At 31.0% G+C, this 18642-nt stretch overlaps 2 protein-coding genes across 7 annotated transcripts; both read left to right on the forward strand.

Annotated features, from left to right (window-relative positions):
- The first annotated feature begins 1022 nt into the window (after window positions 1–1022).
- On the forward strand, window positions 1023–6121 carry LOC129902851 (NAC domain-containing protein 53-like). 5 transcript variants are annotated; one of them, XM_055978281.1, is made up of 6 exons: window positions 1023–1199; window positions 2508–2728; window positions 3528–3760; window positions 3866–4012; window positions 4435–4774; window positions 5580–6121. In XM_055978281.1, the coding sequence occupies exons 1-6, from the start codon at window positions 1048–1050 to the stop codon at window positions 5840–5842; spliced, it is 1356 nt and encodes a 451-aa protein (XP_055834256.1). In that variant the 5' UTR covers window positions 1023–1047; the 3' UTR covers window positions 5843–6121. The 5 variants fall into 5 exon arrangements, with proteins under 5 accessions (XP_055834256.1, XP_055834257.1, XP_055834254.1 ...); XM_055978282.1 differs by having other exon boundaries at window positions 4444–4774; XM_055978279.1 differs by having other exon boundaries at window positions 3866–4011; window positions 4431–4774.
- An 8469-nt stretch (window positions 6122–14590) lies between these two features.
- LOC129904473 (uncharacterized) lies at window positions 14591–18390 on the forward strand. Of its 2 annotated transcripts, none has more exons than XM_055980042.1 (6): window positions 14591–15001; window positions 16564–16690; window positions 17194–17333; window positions 17426–17485; window positions 17587–17655; window positions 18060–18390. In XM_055980042.1, the coding sequence occupies exons 1-6, from the start codon at window positions 14798–14800 to the stop codon at window positions 18129–18131; spliced, it is 672 nt and encodes a 223-aa protein (XP_055836017.1). In that variant the 5' UTR covers window positions 14591–14797; the 3' UTR covers window positions 18132–18390. The 2 variants fall into 2 exon arrangements, with proteins under 2 accessions (XP_055836017.1, XP_055836016.1); XM_055980041.1 differs by having other exon boundaries at window positions 14593–15001; window positions 17423–17485.
- The last annotated feature ends 252 nt before the right edge of the window (window positions 18391–18642 follow it).

An 18642-nucleotide genomic window follows, 5' to 3' on the forward strand; every position in this document is an offset into this window, starting at 1 on the left:
GCCTTAATCTTTAACAGTTGATAACATAGAATTCACGATTATATAACAATAACATATTCAATGCGATCGCGAGAAATATAGCATCAGCCAAGCATAAGCACATTGCGTGATCAAAGTGAATGAGCAAGCCAGATTTCTCAAGGCTAAAAATTAAAACAGAAAGGAACCTTCCTAGAAGTACACGCCACTGCTGACTCAGATTGGGTCCACACGCCCAATTCCCCTGCCCCCCTTCACGTGATTAGACCAATCACAGTGCTCCACGTTTGAACACTTTAGGATCCTTTGCTTGGCCGACTAAATTATTTCGGAATTATGGAATTATAATTTTGGTACCAATTATCCCACTTTTCATCTGGTATAATATAATAAAGTTAAATGGAATAAGGTAAGATAAAATAATTCAAAGATGAAATATTTGATCCTGTGTACCAAAGATCAAGATCAAAGCCAAAAAATTCACAAACTCGGTACTTTTTCAATTTCAATTTATATTACATTCTCTTCTTTTTTTAATTATTCAAAATAATAATAATAATAACTTTCTATACTTTATACTAACAATTTGCTTCTAAACTTCTTGTTTATCAGGCTTATGTTAGATTATAAGTTTCAATAATTTTTCGTTCAATCTTAAATTATGTGCCAATCAAACACCTTCCGACAAAGTGAATAGTCTCAGTGTTATATATTGAGTCTGGTCAAATTTGAATTGACTGAAAGTTTTGGTAAAACACCTCCTAATGGAGTTAATTTTATATCAGAACTCGAATTCGAAATTTATGATTAAAATAAAGGAGTAAGAGCCTGTTTTGAATTGACTTAAAAGTTGGTCAAATTATTTTTTAAATTTTGGAAAGTGTTTGACAAATCAAAAAATTATTTAAAATAAAATAAAAATTACAAAAAAAAACACCTATTTTTTACCTCTAAACTTAAAAATTATTTTTTTAAAGACAATCCAAACGCAACAAAGTCATATTGTGTAAGCTAGGAGAGTGGTAGTAGTAGAAAGTGTCAACTGTGAGGGTGGACAATTAACTGACCATGGTCACACTAACAAATCCCACTACAGACCCCTTTCTATATATAAAGCTCTTCTTTTTTTTCACAAGTAGAGTAGTAGTTAAGCAAATACTATCAGACAAATCATTCATAACTCAAATAGAAATTGTAGAGAGAGAAAGCCATCAAGAAAGGTTAGAACTTTGAGTTTCTTGCTTATTCTTACCAATAAATAGATATGTTGTTGTTACTCAATTATGTACCTTTCCTTTTTTTTTATTTTTTTATTTCACTTAAAAAGTTTCCATATTGATTAATAATATTGCCTTGTTCTACTTTTATCATTTTTGGGTGTTCAATTCTGAATTTGCTTGTCCAATTCTTTAAGGGATTCTGATTTTTCCATTTTGAATTACTTTTGCTCTCTTGTTGATCATTGTCCTGCTTATGTTATTTGATTTTTTTTCCTTCTTGTTTTCGCGGTGATCATGTCTGAAGAATTTGTTCTTTTTCTAATGATTGTTGTTTTGATGGTTTTCCAATTATGTGTATATGACAATTATAGAAAAAAAAGGGACTAAAGTGTGATGTATATGATATCCAATTTGAGATTTTGAAGGTCTTTTTCAATTCAAGGCTTAGTCAATGGGCTAATGTTGGGTGCAGTTTTAGTTACTTTATCATTTAAAGTTGATGAAACTATCCTAGTGTTTTGTTGTAGTTTTTGTTCCGTTACTATACGTTGTTTTTGTTATTATCCGTTGTTTTTTGTACTTTTGTTACTTCTTTTTCTGGAATGCTTTGGACTGTTTTTCCTTGAGCCGACGGTCTATCGGAAACAACTTTATCTACCTTCTACTTTTAAGGTAGGGGTAAGGTCTATGTATACTCTAACTTCTCCAAACCTCACTTTGTGCAACTACACTGGGTATGTTGTTGTTATTGTTGACGTTGATGAAAGTTACCTCTGAAAATGAACAGGCTGATTTCTTAATTGGTGAAATTGACAGCCTAGATATCTATCCATTTAGAGTTATCATCGTTAGTTTCTAATTTTGTTCAAACACTTTTCGATATATCTGGTATGTTAATTGAGTGGGCTGATTAAAATGACTTTGAGCTTTTGATTCATTTCCTTTACATGCCACCTATGAACATGTTTGATGATCAAGAACTGATCAAAACTTTACGGCTTTGTGTCTTCATTGACACTTTTACTCTGCTTTTCTGTATTTACCGTTACACTTAAGTTCTACAGTAATCTATTTTAGATTATGAAGCAGATTCAATATGTCCACCAAGATTTTTTTAAAAAAATAAAAATAAAATTAGAGGGTAGTTAAAAGTTGTATCTGATAAATTTGTTGAATGATCTTTTGGAGTTTTCTTCTCCTTTATGTTTGTCGTTATGTAGAAAGTTGTTGCGGAATTTAAGTCTTGGCTAAGTGGTATCTGTCATTGTTTGTGCCTTTATCTGATTTACTCTCTCTCTGATTTAATAGGGAAGTAGATCGGAGCGCTAGCTTTTCCAGCTTTGATCTATTTCATTGTCTGTCTACCATGCGTCCTCTGTCTCCGTCAGCTCCACCTCAAGTTTTGATAAGTTCCTGTGGGACTAATGATGATATCTTTTTGACCCTCGACCAGATTAACCGTGGATCATCCATCCCGGATGATTTGATTGTTGATAATCCCTATCAGTATGATCCTCTAAATGTGCCAGGTAAGCATCAAGTTTAATTATCGGTTTACTTCCATTCATCAATAAAATTACATTTGTAGATTCTGTGTTAAAAACCGGCCGTCCTGTTTGCAGAAGAATTTGTTATATCGTCTAATCTGTGTTCAAATGGCTGGATCCAATTAGGAAATCTGAAACTTGATTTGCTTTTAGCGGAAGGAATATTGGGATCTTAATTAACGCCTCATATCTCGTACTATTCCTTTGATAGAGCGTGTTGAGAAAGGATAAAATGTGTTGAATTGAAGTCAATTGTCAAGTGCTAGATCATGATCTTTAATACTTCTAAGCGTGTTTGATAAAAAATGTGACTTTATGAACCTTTAAAAGCCAAACTTCTATTTCAAGATGATAAAATTAATAGAGCAAGCTGAGAAAAGGAAAAAATGTGTTGGATTGAAGTCGATTGTGAAGTACCAGATCGTGATCTTTAATACTTTTAAGTGTATATGCGTACACTCTACCCTCCTTAGACTCCACTTGTCGGATTTCACTGGGTATGTTGTTGTGTACTTTGGACTCTTAAAATTATTCATTTTGGATAGATTTATTCTTTTCACCTGATATCGTTCTTCTCCTTTTAGCCTTGGAGGGGACGGGAGGAGAAAGGTGGTGGTTAGATCATTTACATATGCTTTCCCTCTCTTGTTGTTTTCTGTCTCTCTTCTTATACATTGTTGACAAAATGGTTCGTATGCTTTTTGGTGAATGCATTTAATAATCAATTTACTTTGTGGCAGCTTAAATCTGTTTTCATACTAACCATTCATGATACGCATAGTTGGATCATGGTTTCTAGTAGGAAAAACTGAGGAAAAAGAGACGAAACATGGACTCTGGAGAGTAAAATATCCAGCCCGTCAAATATTTGCAAATTCTGCCATCAGTGGTTGGAGAACCACATTTGAATTTTTCCAAGTCCAAGCCACTATCGAAGAGAAAACTGGCTGGATCATGCATGAGTATAAAGTAACACCGAATGGGAAGCATGATCAGACTCAGACCAAGTCACAGGTAATCTTTACTACTATCTTTCCTCTATTCCAATCTCTGATTATTTATCACTTCAATCTTGTGAAACACGCAAGTAAATTAATGGTTTGGTTGGATATTTTGCAGGAGTCTGCAATTTGTAGATTGTTTAGTTTGTCGAATGATCCAGAGCAAAACGATGATCTTGGTGTGGAGTACTTGCTTAGGTCGTTTTCATCAGTTAATCCAGACACTAGTAGAAACAATGGGCAACGTTCAATTAGTGAACCCCAGGTTGGTGCTGCTACTTCTCCTTTCTCACTAGTACTTCCAGCCTGCTAATGTCCAACTAGTCGTAACACAGTTTTGTTGTTATATGGTTATGTATGTCGGTGTGGATTGTCTTGTGGGGCATAATAGTCATTGGTCAAGTTCTGAATGAGCTTGATTTCAACTGTTTGAGGCTCATATTTTCCTGTTTTTCATCTTTGTGGTTCACAAATGTCTCAGATTTGTTTTGAATATTCAGGATATTGTACCTAGATGACTATCGTGCATTAGTTAATGATAATGATAAGAAAATCATTTTTAATTGCACATTTTGTGATGGAATGAGTTTGTGGTACACATACTCGGGTCTTATCTTCAGATTTGCTCCCATGTGTATATTAATGTGTTTGTATGCTGTCACTGAAACCATCTAATTAATGCGGAAGTTTTATCAGCTAAACAGACAGACAGAAGGGACTGGGTCATCACTTGTTGTCAAATCTAGAGATCAGTCTGTTGATGATAAAGTAGCTGAGAAAGATTGTATTTTACGAGGGGACTACCTTGAATTGGACGATCTTGCTGATGCAGCATCACATTCGTCTAGTTCAGAGAATTCAAGTCGCCAGAGCTTCGAATCTGATGGATTTTTTGACTCTCTGGCACTTCTTGCTGATCTGGATGATGAGAAAAAAGAGGAATTGATTGGAAAAGGTTCAACTATCAATCACAGCATAATGATGTGTGAAATAGGAAATGACGTGCTTGTGCAGCCTGCACCTTTAGGTAAGTAAACATCTTTGTCCTCACCTTTTTATGAGTCCTTCCATTTGGTTGTGCCTTTAGTATGTTTCTGCATACCTTCTCTGTATTTCAACTTTTTTAGACCTTTAAGAAGACATTCCCTGTGCTTCTACTTTTCAGCTAAGTAAAAGTTTCTTTGTTGGTTGCGGGCGGACCCAACATGTATCCAGGGGGTTCATCCGAACCCCTTCGGCGAAAAATTATATTATTTATACATAGTTAAAATATTTTTTTATGTATAAATAGTAGATGTCGAACCCCCTTCGACTAGTTCGTGTGTCTACTTTTTTAGATTTTGAACTCCCTTATTAAAAATTCTGGTTCCGCCACTGGTTGCACGTGGCGTCGAGAACACTGGTCATTTTTAAATATATTTTCTCCAATACTCACTACTGTAGGGTGCTTGTGCTTATGCATATGCATCAGAATGCTTTCATTTTTATTACCATGAGTTATGTTCTCGGTTGTTAGCTCGTCTTGATCTACAGTATTCAGAAAACACTCAATTGTGAAGAATTTGTTCAACAATGTATATTTTAGTTTATCATGAAGAACTAAATTGTTCGAATCAACATCTCACATTGACAAATGACATACTTATTTGAGTGAACACTGAATTGAAAGAGATTTGGCATTTGGAAGGAACACATAGTGTTTCGAGTACGACTTATTCTTTGATTCATCTGGACATTCAGAGAATGAAAACTGTCCGTATTCTTATTACTTGTATTGCACAAATCCAATTCTGTTATTTCTCTGAAACCTCTATATCGGCATTCCTTGGCAGGGTTTCTTGTTAAAGGGAGTGACGCTGGAGCCAAAGAAACTCAACAAGTTCCTGATAATAACAAATCCATATCTCTAAGTGAGCCATCCCCAGATCAAGCTGCTAAGAAGCTGAAGACTGACCGTATGGATGAAGGTCCATCACATGCTTGTAGAGCGATGACATCTTCTAGCAGCAACGGCGACGAACCTGGACGTGCAGCAAGAAGGGAGGAGAAACGTACCAAGAAGCCTATGAAGTTCCTGTGTTTTATGCCTTTCTAGATCCTTGCTATTTCAACTCTCACTATTATAGTTGATAAACACATGCAAGCAGCCTAGAACAATTTAACCCAAAAAAAAAGGGTGGGTGGAGAGAAAGTTTAAGTTATTGAATATTTGATATTTTCTTAGTAAACTAAATTTTAAACTTTATGATGTGTGTAAGATTTAGAATAGGAAAGTAATTCTCTTAAATACAATTGAAAAATTGGAACATACTCATTTGTAATATTAAGAGAGATACATCGAGTGCCTTTTATGTTTTTATAGCTCTTCAAATGATTACTCTCTTTTTTCTTTTCTGATTTCCTTCTCAGTGTTTGGTACCTGCATTGGGGCCAGACAAACTCCGGATTTGCACAGTTGAGGGGGTAAAATGTTCCTTGACAAAGTTGATTACATAGTCAGGACTCGAATCCGAGACTTCCGACGAAGGAATGCTTGCCCTTCACCCGAATTTTTGTTGGCTACAAATGATTACTACTAGTTTATTGGTTGCTAATACCAAAAATATATTATGACAGGATATTCTGATGAAGTGTTCAAGATTTTTGAGTTGTAGTCCATTGATTAACCTCCCTTGTTACTTATTTCTTCATTAAAAAATAGGAAAAATTAGCTAACTAGGTAAATTTTAATACTTATTCATTGAAAATAACTACACTTTAAAAATATTAGTAAAAAAGACAATATTTTAGTCAAGTAACAAAAATAATGATATTCTAAGTCCGTTCCTAAATTATCTGATTTTTATCCACATTTTATGCACCTGATTTTTTTTTCTCTTTCTTTCAATTATCTCATACTTTATATCTCTAAATTCAAATTAATTAAAAGGTGAAATATTTTTTTTTCTCTATTTCCCCCCATTCTTCTCTTCTTCCCGCTTCTCTCTCTTCTGTTCCCTCTTATTTTTTTTCCAGAATTTGTAAGAATATCCACAAAGATTATTCAACAGTCCTTCTAAATCAGCTATCTTTTTTTTAAGAGTTATCTTTTTTGATTTTTTTCCATACTTTTATGATTTCGTTTCTTATATTTGGGGGGTTTATATACTTTAGATTACTTTATAAAGGCATGTAATGTAGTTGTTGTTGTTGTTTTTTTTTTTTGGGGGGGGGGGGGGGGGGGGGTTTCTGCTAAGTAGCTATATAAAGAAGCTAGTATCTCTATTTCCTTGTCAGTTCTTATCATTTTTATCCTTTTTATTGTTTTTAGGCAAATTTGTATCTATTTTCTTTTTTCATATAAATAGCTAAGCAAATAATAAAGAATTTAGTATCTCTATTTTGTATTTATAAGAATATTTATGCTTTTCACAGTAAATGGATACAATTTTTTTCCCAAACTCACTTAGAATTGTATTTCTTTTAAATGGTTGAATTATGTAATAAATTCCTTAAAATTGTATACTATCCTCTTCAGTTTGTATTCATTCCAAAGGAAGAATTTATTTTCTCTTTGATTTGTATTTATTCCAAAGTAATGCCAATTAAAAATGTATTTTCTCTTTAAATGGTTGAATTACGTATCGAATTTATTGCCTTTTTCATAAAATTGTATCCTTTCCTCTTCAATTTGTATTCATTCGAAAAAAATTGTATACTTGCCTCTTCAGTTTGTATTCATTTCAAAGGAAAATTTTATTTTCTCTTTGGTTTGTATTCATTTCAAAGTAATGTCAATTAGAAATGTATTTTCTCTTTAAATGGTTGAATTACGTATCAAGTTTGTTGCCTTTTTCAGAAAAGTGTATCCTATCCTCTTCAGTTTGTATCCGAAAGGAAAATTTTATTTTATTTTTAGTTTGTTGTCATTCCAAAGTAATTTCAATTAGAATTGTATTTTTTCTTTAAATTGTTTAATTACGTATTCAATTTGTTATCTTTTTAAGAAAATTTTATAATTTCTTTACAATTGTATTCATTCTAATATGTATGCCTTTTGCATAGACCATGCATCTTTCATGAATTTTGTATTTCTTTTTTGTTTGCATTCATTCAAAAGTTATGCCAAAAAGTTTTCACATTTTCAAAAAAAATGATTGAAAAAAAAATAACCACTATTGCCTGTCAGAATATTGTATCCGTTCTGAAATTATTTTCATTCAAATCAGTATGCTTTTTATTTTTTTATCACTTCAAATTTTAATGATGCATCTTTCATTTACAGTTTACTTATTTTAAATTTGTATTCATTCCAAATTTATTCAAGCTATAAAAGTTCTTTTTATTCATCTTGAATTGATATATGCAAACTAGACTAGTCCTTTTTAGTGTGTACTCATTCTAAAGTTATGCAAGTTATAATAGGACTTTTTAGTTTGTATTACTCCAAAAGTTATGCAAATTAGATTAAAATTCTTGTATACTTAATCAATCATTACTTTCTTTTGATTGGTGTTTGAAATAATCTTGCCATTTATCACATCGCTTACAAATGGCATTAATGCTTGTGTATCAGTTGTATCGTCTCCAATTAATCCACGTCTACCAATTCTTATTTTTTGATGTTTTCTATCAAACAACTCAGCATTCTTCACAAAAACAATTACACATATGGAATATTTTGACAAATCTTTGTTATCTTTCTTTAATGACACATACACACAGACACCCATCTCGTTGTGTATTTTCAAAGGTGCACTGTTACCTTCGATTTTATACTTTAGGTTCATCCAATTGTATCTCAAATCAGCACTAATTTGTTTAGCAACCTCCTCCATTAAATTTCTAAATGTTGCATACTCTTTAATCATATAGCCTCTATCGTGTAATCAACATAGCAATTATCTTCATTCCATATTTTCGAATACATGATCAGAAAACTAATGCTCCCCATATCTAATTGTATTTCAAAAAAATGTATTACAATCAGACAAAAAATGTATTCCAATCGCACATCAGCACATTGTATTCTAAAATAATTAATATACAAATATTCAAATCCATTCAACAAGTTATTCGTATTCAAAATAAGATCAACAAACAAATTTTGTATCATACAAGCATATAATAATAAGCCAAAAAAAATTATATCTAAAGCACATCGTATTTCAAAACAAAATATGTTACAATCACTTTGTATTCCAAAATAATTAATACACAAATATTCAAAACGATTCAACATTTAATTGTATCCATAATTCAAACTGCAAATGTGATTAGTATTCATGAGTTGAATTGTTTTATTATGACCAAATTTGATGGAATACTAAAATAAGGATACAAATTTTGTATCATGGAAAAAAATTATAAGATACATATATAAATGTATCTATATTTCGTTTGTATTCCAAAAAAAATATTTTAACCAGCTTACTACGCGATTTGTATCACTCAAAAACAATAAGACAGGCTAAATTTGGGATCATATAAGATTTAAATACAAAATAGAAAAAATCAGAACCACTCTTTGATTTGATGCATTAAAAAAAATTAAATTCGAAATAACACATTCAAATTGATTTTTGAGGTTCAAAACAGATTGAACTCTAAATAAAAAATTGAATTCGAAATACCTGAATGATTTTAGCACGAAATCGAATTGCCAGTATCGATCTCCTTTTTCCAGCCACAAACTTGATCAATCGAGTTGCATTATACAAGAATTACAGTTCGTTAATGGAGGACGAGGAAGATGATTGAATCTCGTTAATGGAGGAAGAGAGAGAAAGATGATTGAAGTCGCACGTTTCCTCTCCTAAAATATAACTATAACTAATTAAATATTTTCAGGAAAACATTACCATACTTGAAAGATTCTTTCCCATAAATTTCTATAATTGGTTATTTATTAGATGAATTCTATTATTTTTTTTAAAAAAATACATAATCAGGCGAATAGCAACTCAAAATATTGTTATTATTAATAAATATTTGAAATGTAGCTTAAGGAATCCTATTAAATGATAAAATATTATTGTTTTAAAATTTTTGAGTATTTTATTTAAATCTCATAGTGAAAAAGCCAATTACAATTTATCCCGACTTTTTTGGTAATTACCCGAATTCCCTCTTTTTTCCAGATTTCTGATACATACGAATGACGCTGATACATCGCAATTTGATACATAAGTCTTTTTCATGATACATCGCTAGTTAATACAAACCAAACACTATAATATCAATAAAACTCATGAATCAACTTATAACACCTAATACATCATGAACACAACAAAAATATTAGTAAAACTTATATTTTACTGATACATTTTGTGTTTGGTTTGTATTAACTAGCGATGTATCATAAAAAGACTTATTTATCAAATCGCGATGTATCAACATCATTCTTATATATCAGAAGAGATATTTTTGAATTTTTTACAAATGGTAGAGAATAATTGAAAATATAAAAATATAAGGTGTGTAATTTAATAAATTTTCCTAAAAAATTTCCCCAAAAAATATGAAGCAGCCCAAGGAATTGGACTGGCCTGTGAAATGTGGGCCGGACCCAAACATCCAATTTAAAGGGCTAGACCAGTTAGGCAAGGCCCACCAGAAGTCTAAAAATGTTTAGGTTGAAGCGAATCACCTAGCTTTTTTTGAGCCCGAAAGACGTGTTCTCTTTAAAATATTTTTAATTATAACACCTGCATTTAAAGTATAATATATATACGACGATCTCTTCATGAATAGCCGAAAAGAAAGAAAGGTTGGTAAATGATATCGAGAGAGGAAAAAGATAGGCCTTATTTTAAGCCTTTTTTTTTATCTACACCTTTTCTAGTATCTCTTGAACTAATCTCTTATCGTTTTCGAGCTTATTTCTCCTATTACAATAAATCATAATTAACAAAAAAGAATCACATATTGTATTTCTGAAGTCACTCCTCAACGAAGACTAATGTTCTTTTTACATTGGGAATGGCATTTAATTAGTCTACCAAATGGGAAATTAAAGGTTTGGGTTTACTATAATATGCTTAGAAATAAAATAAATTATCAGCTTGTGATGTTATTATTCATTGTTCAGCAGTCCACTAGTAAAAATATTTCTAGTACGCTAATTATGCATGAGTAACAAGACGTGATGGGATAATCGAATGATTGAAATTGAAAGGTGGACCCTTGTTAGTTTTCAAATGATTTTTTTACCACACACATAATATTTAAAAATTAATAATTGAAATACATATTCAGACGTAATTTCAACTTTCAAATATAATTATTATAAAATATCATTCAATTTATGTCTAAATATTCACATTCAAAACAATTCACAAAAAGATTCATATATGGAGACGAGTTGTTTGAGGTAAGAAATTAATATTACCAAAAAAAAATGTGTGATTTGTTATTGACTTATGTAATGTTTTATCAATTTTAAGCGAAAAGAGTCATATGATAATTAAATAACATTCCTAATGAACTATGAAATCAATTTTTCGACTTCATATTCATAGACAAACTCAATTAATATTTACTTAATATGTTACATGTTCAGTCAATAAGTTTTATTAGTACTACTATTATATTATTATTGTTTTGTATTATTGTACACATATATATTTTAATTTTTATTATATACAAATAGTTCTAAGTCATATGTTATATAATCTTTATTCCCACTGATTTTGCTTTATGACTTTCTGTCAATTTTTGCTTTTTTAATATTAAGGTATATTTTGACGAAGGAACAAAACCTTTTGTTTTCAACTTTAGTGATGATTACACATGTTGCGTGGAAGATCTTTAATCATCTGACGGCTACAAAAATCCGACAACCTAAATCTACGGCCAATCTATCTCCATAGTGGCGGGAAACTAAGGATTAATTAATTAATGTAATTAATATATGGAGTATTAAATATATACTATGAATACAGAGAAAAAGTTCATTATTCAAATACTCAAAAGTAAGAGGTGAAAACAAATTATCTATTTGTCGTCAAATTTATTAAGGACTATGATGTTTGAATTTTAATAAATGGTAAATGGAAAATAGAGGAAAGAAATATGGAGGGAAAATGAAATTTGAGTGAATTATTTATTTTATTTTTTGGACGTTGCATTTCTTTTAAATTGATCGTAAAAAGAAAAGTTCATATGCTTAAATATTAAAATACTTTTTCATATTGTTAAAGAAGAAAGCGTGGCTTGCTTATGTGCCGCTCGACTTTGGATTTTTTTTTGAAGAAAAATTATTTAAATTTAATTAATCAAATTTAAAAATTTCTGACATGTTTTTACGATTTGCTACCTACATTTTTTCTACTTCCCGCCATCTAAAAGGTTGCAAACTTTTTAGATGCACCTTTCATAAGAACTATAAGACCTTTCTCAACGTATGCGTCTCTTCTAAAGCAATGTTTCAATGGTTATATGTACCTAATGATTCGTCATATATTTATTTTGATCTTTTACTCTTCTTGTTTTTGTATTTTTAAAAGTTCTCTTGTGATTTATTGTTGTTGAGTGAATTCGTTATTTAATAGAGTTTGAGATATCGCTACACTAATAAATAAATTGTTTATTAATAGGAGGGAAATAATTTTTTTAACGACACATCATAGATTTAGAGGTCTTGATTTTTATCCTATTCATTTTTTTTTTAATTACTATTTTGTCTTTCTTTTGAATACACATTGAATAACATATGACATACAACATCATCATATAAGGACTATTCTTAAAAGATTGTTGATATTTTCTCAACGTCAACAAAAACTCTATTAACCTGTTTAGATTGACTTATTTTTAAGCAGTTTATAAGTTAAAAACTGTTTATAAATTTTAAAAAAAAGTAAGTGCAGATCAACTTCTTTTTTTTTTTACTTATAAATTGTTTTCAACTTATAAACTGCTTAAAATAAGTTCATCCAAATAAACCCACTATTTATTGAATTTTATTTTAAACACAAAATGACTTTAAATTGGCCAGTCAAACACTCAAAAAAAGCTGAAAACAGCTTATAAGCCAATCCAAACGGCCTCTATAACACATTTGAAGAGATGTGATCAATGTATCAACTGTTTTTCTGATAAACGAAGGTCACAAGCATAATGAAAAATTATAATTTGGAGAAACGTGCTAAAAATATTATGACAAAATCAAATTTCATTGCTTTTGAAAGAGCATAAACTTTTTTAAAACTTCCTACAATATATAAAAAAAGGTTCAAAATTCAAAAATATCTTCTTTAATGTAAACTACAGATACATAAAATAAAATGAAAAAGTCCATAAGTTAAAAATAATAATTATATAGTACATATTACATTAAATTACCAATTTAGCCAGATGTACTTTTATTTAATTTATTTTTGTGGGATAAAGACAACACCGACGGCAGGGAGAGCTCTTGTTCCAGGTGGGGCCCTCACATAATTTCCCGGGCTTTCTTCTTCCGTTACTTCACACTTCTCATACGTTACTTCCCTCTATTATTATTTTACTCTAAAAATCTACACATTTATATTTATAATTTATAAATATTATTTTTATTTATAACTCTTTAGAGCAATTTTAATTATTACTATTAGTTTCATTTAAACTTTTTAGTTTTTATGGACATCAAATTCAGTAATAAAATGTCTTACATAAGTTTAAATAGTCGTGGAAACAACAATATTTTTTTCTATAAAAAAATAATGATAATATTCTATTGAATGCGTTTGATCAACAGAACACAAAAAGGAAAAAAACAGAAATTTTTATGATAAATTATAATTATATATACTCAAGACGATCATTTTTAAGATCAAATTATAATTTACGAGCATTCATAATTTTAAATTATATGACTCGAAGTCTTGAACGGAGCTAGGGGAATGTAAACTATTAAACTCTCCGTCTATTTTTGATTATTCATTATACTTAAAATAGATGTTCAATAATATTTATTCAATTTATAAAATCAAATAATAATTTACACTTATTTCTAATTTATCCTTATCATTAGTTAGAAGTCATTTTTCCATATTACATTTTTTAAAATATTATATTTATTATATTTAAAGGTGATATGGTAAAATTATCTTTTTATTTATAATTTTTTAAGAATTATGCAAACTCAATAGACAAGTAAAGATGAACGGATGGACTACAAGTCAATAAATGCATCTTGAGTATTAAGCTACTCCAGATTCACGTTGTGGAATTTCACTGGATTGTTGTTGTTGTTGTTGAGTATTAAGCTACTCTCTCTGATTATATTTATATGTCAAATGTTTTCTAATTTAATTTTTGTTTTACTTATCAATTTTTACAAATTAAGAAAGAATAATTTTTCTCTTCCTATTATACCCTCAATTTATTAATATTGAGTTAATGTATTTAAAAAATGTACTTCTTCTGTTCATATTTACTTGCCCACTATACTAAAAATAGATGTCTAACCATAGTTGTTCAATTTACCCATCATTAATTATAATTATTTTCTTATTATATTTTTTAAGATATTATATTTATTATTAAACAAAGGGCTAATTTTGTCATTTATCGTCACCACCACTTTATCCATTTTCCTCCACCAGTCAAAAAACGGTCGTCAGAGAAACTGAACAGACTTTACCCCATGCCCCAATCATCCCCACCCCCACCCCCAGCCCCACCACCCCACTAATCAGCAACTGGTAACCGGAAACCGGCTAATTGTATTAGATCATGCCGCAAAAGCGCATGATTGACGGGCCCATAGCGAATACGTGGCGTCTTCCTATTGGTCCATTTCAAGTCTTCGGGATTCATAGCTTTACTACATTTTTTCAATCAATAATAAAGAAACTAAAAGCAGAAAAAACACACACACACACACACTAAAACTCATTCTCTCTCTAGAAAAAAAAACTGTGTTTCTTCATTCGATTTATTTCTCAATTTTCTCTTAATTTTTCTACTATTTTCACACAAAAAACCCATCATTTTGAATTCTACAATGTGTGATCTTTCTATTTTGATCAGTTTTGTTTATTGAATTTTGGGTCTTTGGGTATTTGGAGAGCAAAGAAAAAAAATGCTGGAAGCTGTGGAGAGTTCAGTGCATGGAAATGGGTTTGCTCAGTTGCAGAGCTGTGGGGATAGCAGTGAAGAGGAGTTATCTGTGCTTCCAAGGCATACTAAAGTTATTGTGACGGGAAATAATAGGACTAAGTCTGTATTAGTTGGACTTCAGGGAGTTGTTAAGAAGGCTGTTGGTCTTGGTGGTTGGCATTGGCTGGTAATGATTCACTTTATTTTAGTTTCAAGTTTTGGGGGTTTTTAATTTATGTTTAGCTAAAATGGGTTGTTTTTGAAATCTGATTTTTGGGTTTTTGTGAGTGAATTGTATACTGGGTTTTGGGTTTTGAGTGAATTTTATACCGGGGTTTTCAATGTGATTGTTGGTGGTAATTATTCACTTTATTTTAAGTATAAAGTTTTGGGGTTTTTTAATCTATGTTTAGGAAAAATGGGTTGTTTGTGAAATTAGAGTTTTGGGTTGTGAGTGAATTTTATACTGGGTTTTCAATGTGGTGTGGTTCTTGGTGGTTGGCATTGGCTGGTGATTATTCACTTTATTTTAGTTTAAAGTTTTGAGGTTTTTTAATTTATGTTTAGGTAAAATGGGTTGTTTTGAAATCTGAATTTTGGGTTGTGAGTGAATTTTATACTGGGTTTCAATGTGGTTCTTGGTGGTTGGCATTGGCTGGTGATTGTTCACTTTTTTTTAGTTTTAAGTTTTGGTTTTTTTTTATCAATGATTAGGAAAAATGTGTCTTTTCTGAAATCTGAATTTTGGATTGTGAGTGAATTTTATACTGTGTCTTTGTTGTGGTTGTTCTTGGGTTTTTTGTCAAGCCATTCATTGGGTTGTTAAAGGCTTAAAGCAATGTGGGATAATACTGAAAATTAGTGTTTTGCTTACTGGAATGATGATTTGTCCATTTTTTTTTGTTTTTCTAGTTTGGGTTGTTTACAGTTTGGTGATATTTGAGTTTTTAACTTACAAAGTTTCAATTTTTTTCTTATTCTCATTGTTTTCTCTTTATTTGAAGCTCTTGGGTAGTTTTAAACCAATTTATCAAGAATTGAATTTTATATTTGAGATTAGGCCCTCTCGTTTGGCCCACTGAATATGGTTCAATTCTGTAAATTTCTCTTCATTGATAGATCTAGTGTTTTAAGGAGTTCTATTTTGGGTAGGGAATTAGGGGAATTCTAATTTGAGTTTCAGAGACTCTGTGATGAATCCTTTAACTTTTTAAAATTTTCTCTTCAAATGTGTTGGAATCTCCAGATTATAATTTATAGAAGTAGCAGAATATAGTAATACTGAGGGATTTCTGTTTTATTAGTATTAGCTGTGGACTAGTATTTGTTTTCCATTTTTGCACTGAGCAAGTTTTATGAACTGATGAATTTTACTTCCCAGAGATTCTGTTTACTTTTTGGGCTCCATTGAATTTTGAAGGTTCAACAGATCTGTCAGTATTAGAACCTAATATCCACAGCCACTTTTAGTTTTTGTGTGTACAGTTATAAACAAGAGAGGATTTGGCTTTTTTTTTTGTAGTTCAGTGTCAACTAGAAGAGTCTTCTTGATTAGAAATTTTTTTCTTGCTTTATTAACCTTGTGATGATTTTGTTGTTAATATGTTGTGTCAGAATTAAACAGAACCATATGTCATGTTTATTTGTTTATTTCTTGTCTTTTCTGCTGTTTTTTTTTTATCTGATTGAATCACATTAAAAACATTAGACTAATTTTGTTTTTGTGAAACCGTTCAACGTAAATTGCAGGTTCTTACGAATGGCATAGAGGTGAAACTGCAGAGGAATGCTTTAAGTGTGATTGAAGCTCCTACTGGTAATGAAGATGATGATGACCTTGAATTTGAAAATGTCCAGTGGAATGGTTCAGATATGGGTAAGTCACCTAATTTATGATAAATTATATTCCACTGTTTCTATTTGTTTGTCTAGTTTTGTCTTAACGCGAAGTTTAAGAAAATAAATAAGACATTTGATTTTTGTGATTTTAAATTAAAGATATGTAGAATGTACCAAAATGACATTTGACCTTGTGATATTAAACATGTCACTTGGAAAGTTAAAATAAAAGAATTGTCAAAAAAAAAGAAAAGAAACATTGTTTTTGAAACTGATTGAAAAGCAAAAAGTAACACAAACAAATTGAAACCGACTACTAATGCAATTTAGTTTCCTTTCAATTTTATGTCTTTTGATTCTTCTATTTAAGAGAATTTGCAGAGTAAAATTCTTATAGTAGTTGTTACATAGGATTCTCTATGTTCAGAAACCTTTTTGCTTTTATCACTGCTGCTATCTCTTTTTTCTTTGTTGTAATTATTGTCATTTGGTCCACTCTTACGTAAAGTAATGTGATTTATTTTCTTTCTATTTCTTTAGCATCCGATGATACTCAAAAGTCTCATAGGTCAAGGCATCGCGCCCTTAAACCATACGGCTCATCTCACAAGGCCATGAGCCGCTCCCTTTCATGTGACTCACAGTCGAAAGGATCTATTTCTACACATCGTGGGTCCATGGTATGAAAGTATTTGAAACTGTCTTTTTTACAGACATTACTTCAACCTTTAAATTTTTATAATCATCTAAAAATTACTTAATTTAAAAGAAGGTTGACTTAAGCAAACTTGAGATGGCTGCACTGTGGAGATATTGGCGACACTTTAACCTTGTAAGTGGATTAAGTAACTACCAGTTTGTTTGATCATCCTTTTTAGTATTAGTATGTGATATTAATTTCGTTACCAACTTGTTTTCTGGCCACCTGATCAGAGGGAAGCTATACCTAACCCGTCGAAGGAGCAACTAATTGATGTTGTTCAAAGGCACTTCACATCCCAGGTACTTTCTTAATTATTTGTATGTTGCTGTTCTTGTTTTTGAGGCTTGCTGTTGCTTTGTATCTTTATTTGACCTATTTTAATGTGATGTTAATTGCGGTCGATATTTTTCCTGGCACTTCCCATAAAATACGAGTTTTAGGTAATTTTTTGCATAGTTTTCCTTTCATGTTATACTATGTTCTTAGTAAAGGAAATCTGGTGCTTGTGTTGTGTCAACTTCTTCTGATAAGTCTGCCATCTAAAAGTGATTGGTTAATTTTGGCATAATGTTCTTCCACGTGTTATCATTCTTGATACATGTAATGATGACTTTTCATTTGGTTCTTGTCTTGTTGATACTCCTGTTTTTCCAAATCATGCACTACTGACTGCTGTATTTGTCACCTTTTTTTCCGAGTGAAGCAATTGGACGAGTTGCAGGTAATTGTGGGATTCGTCCAAGCAGCTAAGAGACTCAAGACGGTCTGCAAATGACTCGGGGCAAACCCCTTTTTGGCATGCTCCTAACGCTAACAAATAGTGGTACCTTTGTGTCCACTCACTATTGCAGTAAAATGTGTAGTATATGTATACTCCTGTTTATCCCTTTTGTCTTTGCTTAGAGTCCTAGTTATGTAGATAAATGAAATGCTGAACTAATTCTGGTTGGAATTGGATGTACTTCTTCACATGTATAGTCTGATGTGTGAACTGTTGATCATCATTCAACCAACTGAGTCTTGATTTAGTATTACTGACCAACCTGATATTCTCTCCGTTTGAGTTCATTTACACTACTTTCAACCCCCCCACCGATTTGGGTTGGTACTTCAGTTGATACTTTGAGTATCAAAAACCTGTTCGAGTTTGGGCAGGTTATGACACTTTTTTTAACTTAGCTCATTTTAACGGATCGAATTTAGTCAAAGTCTAAAAGTTGAGTTGATTTGGGCTAAACATGTAGCCCAAAAGACCTGGTCAAAATATGCTTTCCACTTTTTTTTAA

Source organism: Solanum dulcamara, chromosome 9 (genome assembly GCF_947179165.1).
Source record: "Solanum dulcamara chromosome 9, daSolDulc1.2, whole genome shotgun sequence".
Classification (NCBI taxonomy): Eukaryota; Viridiplantae; Streptophyta; class Magnoliopsida; order Solanales; family Solanaceae; genus Solanum; species Solanum dulcamara.